We start from the raw sequence: 12,792 nt of genomic DNA, 5'->3' as shown, positions 1-12,792 counted from the left end.
TGCATCCCTGACTGTTAACCCTTAGACCACTGCATCCCTGGCTGTTTGTTAACCCTTAGACCACTGCATCCCTGGCAGTTAACCCTTTAGACCATTGCATCCCTGACTGTTAACCCTTAGACCACTGCATCCCTTGCTGTTTGTTAACCCTTTAGACCACTGCATCCCTGGCAGTTAACCCTTTAGACCACTGCATCCCTGACTGTTAACCCTTAGACCACTGCATCCCTTGCTGTTTGTTAACCCTTTAGACCACTGCATCCCCGGCTGTTAACCCTTAGACCACTGCACCCCTGGCTGTTAACCCTTAGACCACTGCATCCCTGGCTGTTAACCCTTAGACCACTGCATCCCTGGCTGTTAACCCTTTAGACCACTGCATCCCTGGCTGTTAACCCTTTAGACCACTGCATCCCTGGCTGTTAACCCTTAGACCACTGCATCCCTGGATGTTAACCCTTAGACCACTGGCTGTTAACCCTTAGACCACTGCATCCCTGGCTGTTAACCCTTAGACCACTGCATCCCTGGCTGTTAACCCTTTAGACCACTGCATCCCTGGCTGTTAACCCTTTAGACCACTGCATCCCTGGCTGCTATCTGTCGTTAACCCTTAGACCACTGCATCCCTGGCTGTTAACCCTTAGACCACTGCATCCCTGGCTGTTAACCCTTTAGACCACTGCATCCCTGGCTGCTATCTGTCGTTAACCCTTAGACCACTGCATCCCTGGCTGTTAACCCTTTAGACCACTGCATCCCTGGCTGTTAACCCTTAGACCACTGCATCCCTGGCTGTTAACCCTTAGACCACTGCATCCCTGGCTGTTAACCCTTAGACCACTGCATCCCTGGCTGTTAACCCTTTAGACCACTGCATCCCTGGCTGCTATCTGTCGTTAACCCTTAGACCACTGCATCCCTGGCTGCTTTCTGTCGTTAACCCTTAGACCACTGCATCCCTGGCTGCTATCTGTCGTTAACCCTTAGACCACTGCATCCCTGGCTGTTAACCCTTAGACCACTGCATCCCTGGCTGTTAACCCTTAGACCACTGCATCCCTGGCTGCTATCGCTCGACGGCTGGAAGTGCGTACAGACAGAATCTCTGAGAAACACACAGCTTTTATAGATGAGTGAGGTAGTTGGGTGAGGTCACCACAAGGGGGGGTGGGGGAGGGGGGGGTGCATGTGTGTTTCATTTGGCACCAGTGTGAAGTCCATATTTTACCGGCGATGTCATGTTCGTTTTGCAGGCCCGGCCGTGCCCGTGTTGGATGTCACACCAACTACAGTCCAAAGTCAGTTCATGCCCTGGTCCTGCCTGGGTAAGATCAACTCTGAAGACGTTTTTACCTCTGTGCCATCAGAAGACGTTTTTACCTCCATCACGCGGCGCAGAAACTCAATAAGGAACGACAGAGCATCGTATTGATGTTTGGGTCTTTACAGTAAAGCGAGAAAACAAATACTTCTATCGACGTTTCCAGTCAATAGTGAAAATTGGTGCCTCAAACCACAAACAACAGACAGAAATGGAGACTAGGAGGCGGAGCTCTGCAGGAGAAAGTCATGCTCTGTATCCTTATCTGCCTTGTTATCACTAATGCCCTGACTGCAGTATGTTGCATAAGTAGTACATAATAATACATAGTAATACTATTGTACTTAAATAAGTACTATTGAATAGTGTCATTATTTCTGCTCCAAGTAGAATAAGAATATTACTACTGAGTGAAATATCCTTAGCAAACCCCATAAAATACTACAAGGAGGCAGACATTTGATGGACAAATGTACAATAAACACAATAATTCTGCCGCAAACAGCAATGTGTTTGTGACAGTCTGTTTTTCCCTCAAAATCCAGGCACTTCAAGCACCTTGTATATGAACCCTGGACAGATGATGAACACCTCGGTGATGCAAGTGACCTGCACCAGCCAAGAGTGTGCTGAGCTCAGATCCCTGTTCTCAGGAGAGCAGGCGAGCTGAAGCAACATTAAGGCTCGTCCGACCGTCTGGCTGGAATAAAGCTCAACGCTGGAAACGTACAGATGTGCCATAAAGAGGAAGGGTTCACAAAGACTGTGACTTATGTGTGCACAGCAAATGTGTGGTTGAAATAGGCGCCCAAGCAACTACTAGAGAGTGATTGAGAGCAACAGTAAGGAAAATCCCACATAGGTTACGCTGAAACCACGCCCTGTGCCCGCCTACGCAGCAGTCAAGCGCCGGGATTGGCCAGGCGCCCGTGCTCACGTGAGCCAATGGGACGAGGATTTATTGACAAGCTCACATTATGATCTGTGTGAGCTGAACTTTGAGCTAGCTCTAGTGAAGTGTGAGCTTGCACAACACTGTTTATGTTATTGCATGTTTTTGTAGATTGTTGGGACTTCACTGGCCTGGAACAAACGGCTGGACTGGGGGGGAATGAATCTGTGCCAAAAAAAAAAGAAGCTAGGCCTATGTGCTGTAGCCTATTGTATTTTTCATTTTATATTTTTCATTTGCAAGTTCAAGAGCTGGGCTCCTTTGACGCTTTAACTAAAGCCCTGCATTTTACAATGATTATTATGCTTAAAAATCGATTGGTTTTGGTTTTGGTTGGTAATTTGGTTAATAACACTACCATAATTCATTTTAATGTCCGCTCTCAAGAGCAATTCAGTTGGTTAATGAAATCGCTGTCCGCTCTCAAGAGCAATTCAGTTGGTTAATGAAATCGCTGGGCTGCGTGCCGTGCAGTGTTTGTGGTGTGGGAGATTCCAGCTGTCAAAAGAAGACAAAAGACTTGCTCCTGGCCAATCCCGGTGCTTGATTGCTGCGTAGGCGGGCACAGGGGCGTGGTTTTAGCGTAACCTATGTGGGATTGGAAATAACGCGGAAATGAGTTACTGCGATCCAAGGAAAAGGGAGGAGTGTGTTGAACATCTTCCTCACTCCCCACAACATCATTCTTACATCAATGATCGTGTCGTCAAATTGACTCAGTGACTCTTGAGACCTGGGACAAAGCATGACCCACAAATAAACACTTTGTTATTGTTATTATTATTATTATTATTATTATGTGATTAGATGTTAGTCAGAGCTGCCTTTTTCTTTCTCCTCAGAAAAGAGACCACCATTTTTTTTATTGATCAAAAAGATTTTAAAAAGGTTCTTTCAGAACCTCAAACAAAAATGTGGCAAAAAAAACAAAAAAAAACGTGTTGGTATTATCTGGTTGATTAAATGTGTCAGATGTTTAAAAAACAAACAAACAATAAAATCAGGAGGCCACATTGTCAGCGATAACTCTAAAGGACTCCATCTCCGCTTTCCACTTCTGCGTAATGCATCAAGGCCACACAGGTTCATAAAAGTTTGCTATCTTTTGATCAATTATATTACTGCTGTCACAACCGTGAAATGCACCTCTTTATAATTGAACGACCTGTCTCAGTCACTAACACAGTTGGTTCCACCTGTAAAAATAATTATCACACCAGCATCAACTCAGCTTGCCTACAGTACATGCATCACTTCACAATTTGTATCAGCAACTCAGATGATGTATTAACAAACATAACACTACAGAACTAATTATTCAATGAAGATATCGGCATTTTGTGATAGCGAAAGCCACCGACAAGCTCCACACCACCACCACCGCGTCGTACTTGACGGGATGATCCATCTGGTACATCCAGCTTTAAGCGGGGATGAGGATTTGAGACGAGAGACCATGACACAATCTGATCAGGAATGGCGACCGAACGAGTCTCCCTCACTCACTAGCCAGGGCTCAATCAGCCCTCCCTCGCTCACTAGCCAGGGCTCAATCAGCCCTCCCTCGCTCACTAGCCAGGGCTCAATCAGCCCTCCCTCGCTCACTAGCCAGGGCTCAATCAGCCCTCCCTCGCTCCTTTGCCAGGGCTCAATCAGCCCTCCCTTGCTCCCTTGCCAGGGCATGTCACTCAGCCCGTCCTAAACAAGACAAATCCGCTGTGCTGCCGGGGAATGCCAGTCACGCATTCCCTGCCAGCGCTAATCCAAGCCGGCCAGCCTCCCTCTGGAAGCTCGGATGCATTTTCCTCCTCACTTTCATCGTCATGCTTGGCTTGTGATTTTCCAAGTCAGATGCGTTCCTCCAACACACCCTTCCTGCTCTGTCCTCCTCGTTCAGACTCCTGCTTGTTGTGACGGGGGTCAACTTTGCTCGCAACCCAAGTCAGCCTCAAGTCTTCAAGTCAAGTTCAAAGGCTAAATGTAGAACACCAAGTCAAGTCAGAGCAAATCAGAATCCAGTATCAATGTAATACCTCAAAGACCAAATATCAAACAAATATAGCTTAAGGTTATGTATATAACCCCGGTTTTATGAATAATATGAGTGAGTTGACTCAGCTATGGAAGCAGACCTCTATGCGACCTACAGAAGCATCATGTTTTATATACACCAATATACCCTCATATTGGGTCGGATGAAAATAACATATTTCACTGTCCACCTCTAGGGGCACTAGCACCGGCCTTTATACGAGTGGCGGGGTGTGGTAACGTTATTCTCAGACTTCTTCTCACCCATGAAGGAGCACATCATCTCTCTGTTGCTCGCTAGTTTAACTGTTCATGGTGGTTTTTTAACTGACTGCGCCGAATGCTAGCTTTTCGATGGAGACGACACCTTTCTCTGCCTGGGAAGAGAAGGAAGCAGCGTTATCCTACACGGATCCCACCTCATCTTTGTCGTCACTCGACTCTACCTGGGTCACCCAGCTAAAGTTACTCTGTCTGAGTCACCACCGCTGGAAGGGTGTCTAGTGATTCTGTAGGTTGCAGATGAGCTCTGCTCCCATAGCCGAGTCAACTCACGATTCTTAGAAATAACACTTTTCAATGCAATGTGCTTTTAAACTTGGTGTGTTTGATTTTCCATTTCTATTTCTATCTAGTTCCAACTTCAAGAAACTCAATCTTTCAAAACTTCAATCAATTCAATTTGTCCATACAACAGAATTGAAATCTCATCTCTCTTTGGTTCACACAGATACAATATCTTTTGTTAAAACTTTTGAAACCTTTTGTAGTCATCAAAGTACAAGTCAAAGTCAAGTCCTGAGTCACCAGAAACCAAGTCAAGTCAAGTCAAGTCAAGTCTCACATCTTCTGTTCATGCATCAAGTCAAGTCTGACTCGAGTCCAAGTCATGTGACTCGAGACCCCATCTCTCTTCTTTTTTTTTTTGCTTATTAAAATGTGCTTATTGACTGGTCACACTCACCTCCCGGTAGTTTTTTTCTTATTAAAATATGCTTATTGACTGGTCACACTCACCTCCCGGTAGTTTTTTTCTTATTAAAATGTGCTTATTGACTGGTCAGACTCACCTCCCGGTAGTTTTTTTCTTATTAAAATGTGCTTATTGACTGGTCAGACTCACCTCCCGGTAGTATTTTTTCTTATTAAAATATGCTTATTGACTGGTCACACTCACCTCCCGGTAGTTTTTTGCTTATTAAAATATGCTTATTGACTGGTCAGACTCACCTCCCGGTAGTATTTTTTCTTATTAAAATGTGCTTATTGACTGGTCAGACTCACCTCCCGGTAGTTTTTTTCTTATTAAAATATGCTTATTGACTGGTCACACTCACCTCCCGGTAGTTTTTTGCTTATTAAAATGTGCTTATTGACTGGTCAGACTCACCTCCCGGTAGTTTTTTTCTTATTAAAATGTGCTTATTGACTGGTCAGACTCACCTCCCGGTAGTATTTTTTCTTATTAAAATATGCTTATTGACTGGTCACACTCACCTCCCGGTAGTTTTTTGCTTATTAAAATATGCTTATTGACTGGTCAGACTCACCTCCCGGTAGCCGTTGGCTGACCCGTCCAGGGGGCTGCAGAGTGTCTTTCGTCTTGCCTGGGGGTCGGAGGTCGTTTGGAGCAGTGGGCTTACGCTGCAGTGGGAGAGCAGGTAGAGACAGTTTGTCAATCACAACCATTGACATCTTATTATAAAAGGGAGCAAAGTGGGCAATGTTTGTTTGTTTCAAATTTTTTTGTCCCACTGATGATGATGTCATAGGAGGCATTGTGACATCCCTGATGATGGCATCAGTGAGGTCATAAGACTGATGAGGTCTTCAGTGATGTCATAAGAGCAAAATCATCTGACATCACTGATGATGTCATAGGCAATGATGTAAACTTAAGGGGCACACGTCACACACCCACGCGCATGTAAACCTAAATAATAACAATAGCAATAACTACTATTATTTTGTGAGCAACACACACACACCCCCCCCCCCCCCGCACACGCCAATAGAGCAGGCGAGGCCACGCAGCAGCCGAGCTGCGTATGCGAGCTGCAGGGCGGGCGAGGCCGCGCAGCAGCCGAGCTAGCGAGCCCGCGCATCAGGCGAGCCTAGGAATCGAGCGCGCGAGATGCCTAGTATATTAAATCACAGCAAACCTCCAAAACAATTTCTGTGCTGCACTGCTGCCTGCCAACCAATCATATCAGAGTCTGCAGAGCTTTGGCTCAGCCAATAAGCCCAGGCGAATGATCCAGCTAGTCTAGTATTAAACAGAGACAGCAGCAATTGATTGCCTGCATTACAGCGCTGGTGGCCGGCTTGCCTATATATATATCATACATATATATATATATATATATATATATATATATGATATATATATATATATATGATATATATATATATCTTGCTTATATCATCCACAATATGGCCGCTGATTAGAGCACGAGGACGCCATGCCGAGGAGCAGAGCAAGAACCAATAAGAACATGAAGAAACATAAGATGTGAGCTGAGAGTGTGGGCAGTGGAGGTGGTGCGGGGGGGTAACAATAATAAAATCTGCCAGCTGGATGATAAATATGAGATGGCAATAAAATAGATGTTATATACTGTATATATAGGATAGTAAATTTAACAGACAGATTTACAAAGGCGTCCAGATACTAGGACCAGTGGAGACGACACTAAAAGTAGTAACGAATAAAGGAGAAAGGTCAGGGGTGAGACAAGGACCATAAATCTACCATGCATCCTCAAAGAGGAAGTTTGGCGGCACCAACACTGATCAGACTGAGAGACACTCACAGAGAGACACTCAGCCGTAGAGACAGTCAGCTGTAGAGACAGTCAGCTGTAGTGACAGTCAGCTGTAGAGACAGTCAGCTGTAGAGACAGTCAGCTGTAGAGACAGTCAGCTGTAGTGACAGTCAGCTGTAGAGACAGTCAGCTGTAGTGACAGTCAGCTGTAGAGACAGTCAGCTGTAGAGACAGTCAGCTGTAGTGACAGTCAGCTGTAGTGACACTCAGCTGTAGTGACAGTCAGCTGCAGTGACAGTCAGCTGCAGTGACAGTCAGCTGTAGAGACAGTCAGCTGTAGAGACAGTCAGCTGTAGAGACAGTCAGCTGTAGTGACAGTCAGCTGTAGAGACAGTCAGCTGTAGAGACAGTCACCAGCAATGACAGTCAGCTGTAGAGACAGTCAGCTGTAGAGACAGTCAGCTGTAGTGACAGTCAGCTGTAGTGACAGTCAGCTGCAGTGACAGTCAGCTGTAGTGACAGTCAGCTGTAGACAGTCAGCTGTAGAGACAGTCAGCTGTAGTGACAGTCAGCTGTAGAGACAGTCAGCTGCAGTGACAGTCAGCTGTAGTGACAGTCAGCTGTAGAGACAGTCAGCTGTAGTGACAGTCAGCTGCAGTGACAGTCAGCTGTAGAGACAGTCAGCTGTAGTGACAGTCAGCTGTAGAGACAGTCAGCTGTAGTGACAGTCAGCTGTAGAGACAGTCAGCTGTAGTGACAGTCAGCTGTAGAGACAGTCAGCTGTAGAGACAGTCAGCTGTAGAGACAGTCAGCTGTAGAGACAGTCAGCTGTAGTGACACTCAGCTGTAGAGACAGTCAGCTGTAGTGACAGTCAGCTGTAGAGACAGTCAGCTGTAGTGACACTCAGCTGTAGAGACAGTCAGCTGTAGTGACAGTCAGCTGTAGTGACACTCAGCTGTAGTGACACTCAGCTGTAGAGACAGTCAGCTGTAGTGACAGTCAGCTGTAGAGACAGTCAGCGTGACAGTCAGCTGTAGAGACAGTCAGCTGTAGAGACAGTCAGCTGTAGTGACAGTCAGCTGTAGAGACAGTCAGCTGTAGAGACAGTCAGCTGTAGAGACAGTCAGCTGTAGTGACAGTCAGCTGTAGAGACAGTCAGCTGTAGTGACAGTCAGCTGTAGAGACAGTCAGCGTGACAGTCAGCTGTAGAGACAGTCAGCTGTAGAGACAGTCAGCTGTAGAGACAGTCAGCTGTAGTGACAGTCAGCTGTAGAGACAGTCAGCTGTAGTGACAGTCAGCTGTAGAGACAGTCAGCTGTAGAGACAGTCAGCTGTAGAGACAGTCAGCTGTAGTGACAGTCAGCTGTAGAGACAGTCAGCTGTAGAGACAGTCAGCTGTAGAGACAGTCAGCTGTAGAGACAGTCAGCTGTAGAGACAGTCAGCTGTAGTGACAGTCAGCTGCAGTGACAGTCAGCTGTAGTGACAGTCAGCTGCAGTGACAGTCAGCTGTAGAGACAGTCAGCTGTAGAGACAGTCAGCTGTAGAGACAGTCAGCTGTAGTGACAGTGAGCTGTAGAGACAGTCAGCTGTAGAGACAGTCAGCTGTAGAGACAGTCAGCTGTAGAGACAGTCAGCTGTAGAGACAGTCAGCTGTAGTGACAGTCAGCTGTAGAGACAGTCAGCTGTAGAGACAGTCAGCTGTAGTGACAGTCAGCTGTAGTGACAGTCAGCTGTAGAGACAGTCAGCTGTAGAGACAGTCAGCTGTAGAGACAGTCAGCTGTAGAGACAGTCAGCTGTAGTGACAGTCAGCTGTAGAGACAGTCAGCTGTAGAGACAGTCAGCTGTAGAGACAGTCAGCTGTAGAGACAGTCAGCAACAGTGACAGTCAGCTGTAGTGACAGTCAGCTGTAGAGACAGTCAGCTGTAGTGACAGTCAGCTGTAGAGACAGTCAGCTGTAGAGACAGTCAGCTGTAGTGACAGTCAGCTGTAGTGACAGTCAGCTGTAGAGACAGTCAGCTGTAGAGACAGTCAGCTGTAGTGACAGTCAGCTGTAGTGACAGTCAGCTGTAGTGACAGTCAGATGTAGTGACAGTCAGATGTAGAGACAGTCAGATGTAGTGACAGTCAGCTGTAGTGACAGTCAGCTGTAGTGACACTCAGCTGTAGTGACAGTCAGCTGTAGTGACACTCAGCTGTAGAGACAGTCAGCTGCAGTGACAGTTAGCTGTAGAGACAGTCAGCAGCAGTGACAGTCAGCTGCAGTGACAGTCACTGTGGCCAGCCGCAGGAAAAGTTGAGAAATGACTCTGCGACGCGGAACTGAAAGCCATACTTTGATTTCCTACTCAAAACAACACAAAGAGGAAAATCCCTGGGGGATCTTCTGCTATCATATGTCTCCCTATCTGCCCATGAATGAAGGGACCCATCTTTATCATATAGCTTTCTATATACGCATTTCAAAATGCAGCTGGGATGGCTGGACGGTAGGAGAAAATAAAATATCACAATATTTGTTACCCAATACCTCGATATCGATATTGTGACAATATTCTAGGGATGACTATTGGTGCTTTCACAAAATATTTACACAAGATTTTTTAATAATCATCAGTAATGTGGATATAATGATTAAGTGGGTAAAGGCACAATAATAGAACAGCTAGAAACAGTCGGGTAAGTTCAGAAAATGACATCACTTTTACTGTAATGATAATATCTAGTCTCATATGACAATATCGATATAATATCGATATATTGCCCGGCCCTAGCTGGGATGCTGTTCTCTGAAAAGTCAAACCGCCCAGATATCACAAAATGATTCTGCAACTGGCAGAGAGAAGCGACGAGTCAAATTATGGCGCAGAATCCATTTCCATATTATTTATACCAACACAAATATATCCACAGTTGCACATAATATTGCTTGATGGAGGGATGAATATAATGTAAAAAAGTTATTATAAGTTATATTCTTTACCTGAGGTAGGACACTGTTGGAAGACTCGACTGTGGTGTTCTCATCTAGACGGGCAGAAAAGATCAGAGTTGGGTCATCAGTTGGACAGATAAATGACCGCCCCCATTCAGCGTTCAATTAATCAACATATCGTCTGAATGACAGACGGGGTTATGACTGCCAGAAGAGACATTATGCTAAGTGAACGGGGAAGTGATATATAATAATATCATAAAATCATGTATTATGCATTGGTGACATAGGCTAAAAGTCAGAGCGTCTTTAATAAGATTAATCTCCCTGCCCTTTAAACGGGGCCGGGGATGGAGACAAAGCAGCCTTAAAACAGAAGAAAAAAAGAGAAGAAATGGCCATTAAGCATAGAGCACGAGTAAAAGGTTGGACGCTCCATTTTTCTTATGCCATAATTTATACAAATAAGCGAGGCACGATTACATCAGAGCAATCTAGTTAAGAGAGTGGCGTCAGCGCAGGTCCAAAATGCGTGACTCTCAGTAGCCGATGAATAGCCAGGAAGGAGGCTCGCGCTACTTTTGAATGCTAAAATAAAGCGGATAGTGTACGATTTGATTCTTTAAACGTCGGACGCTTTCAAAGTACATCACAAACTGTCCATTTTGCTGCAACTCCACAGCGCTGCTTAATCCAGAATCTTACTTCCGGGCCGGGAACTCTTGAGAGTAAAAACGAGTCCATTGGAGTGAACGGAGATGTCGCGACTCTTCTATATACTGTAGAGGAAAATGTCTTTCGGCTGAGGAGAAATGGTCTTGAAAGGCAGGCAAGGCTGGCTGGAGCCTTTCTGAAATATCCCTTTAAATATGGTGCATTCAATATGTATCATCAACGCATAGGTCCTTGTGATAGAAATGAAGATCGTAAGCGTGTCCAAGTTTCTCAGCGTGTGGTCTATTTCTAAGCTGCGTGAAAGTTACAGCGATAGAATAGACAGGTGAAGAACAGTGGTGAGAGTATATGAGAGCTGTGAGGTAGTGGAGTGCATGGAGGATAGAGAAAAGTGGCAACCTCTCCATTCAGTGATGTTGACTATATAGCTTTGTCAGAGCCAAAACAACCAGCCCCCATCATCCTGTTTCCCAACCTCCTCCTCCAAGGTCACCTTAACCCTACGACCAGTTTGAGAACATCGCCTGTCTCACTCTCGCCCATAATTAGCCAATATCAAAAATCATACTTCAATATCTAGAACAACATCCTCTCGTGAGGTTAATGCACCCAGGCCTGTGTTTTTGGAACTCATTATCCCGTGTTTAACATCCGGCGCTTCCGAGAAACGGCCACCAGCGTGTTCAAAAGTTCAAATCCCTCTACAATACACGACTCCGGATTACGTCAGCGATTAAACTCCGCCCCTTCAGCTGGGTGACGTGTCTAATGGTGCCGGTGAGGCTGTCGGTGACGTGTCTAATGGTGCCAGTGAGGCTGTCGGTGACGTGTCTAATGGTACCAGGTGAGGCTGACTGAGCTGAAAGCCCAGAGGGGACGGCTTTAAAACATCTCCATCAACAGCCACGGATCAAAATGGCCTCTGCTAATTTAATCCCCTTTAATCCAATTACATGCCATGCCATTCAGCAGCCGCCACTAAGTAGGAGGGCCTGCCGTTTTGTTTTTCTTTGAGTCCGGCCCTGGGGCCGCAAGGAATGACTGTAGAACAGTCATTTCTTACACATGAGATTACTTTTAGCCTTTTAGTCGTAAAGATTATTGAAAGATATTCCATATTCCAGACTGAAATGTTATAACAGAAGTGGAGTATAATTGGCCAGAATGACATGAACATTTGGACACTTATTCAGCGGGTATCTTGCATGTTGTGTTCAGGTGCACTGTAAAAAAAAAAGAAGAAAAAAAGGGCAATTCCATCGCGGGCCACACAGCCCGCTGGCTGTATTTTGCCCATGTGTGAGCTAGGGTGTGTGTGGGTAAGTAGTGGAGGAGAGGGGTGAGCCAAGGACACAAGCCCCAACACCCCCTCAAAACAGACCAACATCTAAAAAATCTGACGCAAACAAAGCTACTGGAAATGAAACCTTTACAATCACCTTTATGGGAATGGGACTCCTGGCTGGGTGGTGGAACTTTGGTCTGTGCGGTCAGCAGCAACTCATACGTGTGATCCTCCTCCTCTTCCTCCTCCTCCTCCTCCACTGGCTCGCACCTCTCATCAATACTGCTGTTAATATATAGGGCCTGGGAGAGGAGGGAGATGATCAGAGAGCAGAGGGAGGGAGACACAACCGACGGAGAGACAAGGTAAGAATGAGAATGAGTCACTTCAGCTCCCGTAGCTCCTCGCTATTCACCAACAGCTAGAGTGAAATGTATTCTTTGTGACGCAGGTGAGTCCTCCAGCAACGGCTACAGCTACATCTATGGGCCGTCGTTGCTCCACAGCACCCTCTAATGGATGGTAAAGTCTCAAATCTTGTATGTGTACTTGTGTGATATTATACCCAGTACAAGGCACAAGGTATAGGTTGTCATTGCTAGTTTCGAGCACTCAAAATCTCCCTTTTTTCTTTTAATTACCACTGGGTTGCTGAAATGCATCCGTTGATGTACTGACCCAGTGGTGATGAAAATGTTGAGTGCTAGAAACTAGCAATGACAATGCCTGACAATGCCCGGCGTAAGATAGAGCCCATTAACTGTTTTGTGTCTGTGAAAAATAGAGTGATCCTTGTGGCTCTGTCTACTGCAGGGGCCTCACTA

General features: G+C 45.8%; 1 protein-coding gene across 11 annotated transcripts in view; it reads right to left on the bottom strand.

Moving 5' to 3' along the window:
• LOC310781716 (ankyrin repeat and SAM domain-containing protein 1A) overlaps window positions 1-12,792 on the bottom strand; it is a gene marked incomplete at its 3' end in the record, with an annotated part of 115,263 nt that overhangs the window by 57,502 nt on the left and 44,969 nt on the right. For all 11 annotated transcript variants that reach the window (XM_083642324.1, XM_083642328.1, XM_083642318.1 and 8 more), the window contains 3 exons: window positions 12,123-12,270; window positions 10,057-10,100; window positions 5,858-5,951 (listed from right to left, as the gene is read on the bottom strand). In XM_083642324.1, coding sequence (XP_083498450.1) covers window positions 5,858-5,951; window positions 10,057-10,100; window positions 12,123-12,270 — 286 coding nt within the window. The remainder of the gene's footprint in view (window positions 1-5,857; window positions 5,952-10,056; window positions 10,101-12,122; window positions 12,271-12,792) is intronic.

The sequence above is a fragment of the Poromitra crassiceps genome (assembly GCF_964638095.1).
Source record: "Poromitra crassiceps genome assembly, chromosome: 8".
Taxonomy (NCBI): Eukaryota; Metazoa; Chordata; class Actinopteri; order Beryciformes; family Melamphaidae; genus Poromitra; species Poromitra crassiceps.
Note: the sequence above shows the minus strand (reverse complement) of the source record. Positions and strands in the feature narration are given on the sequence as shown.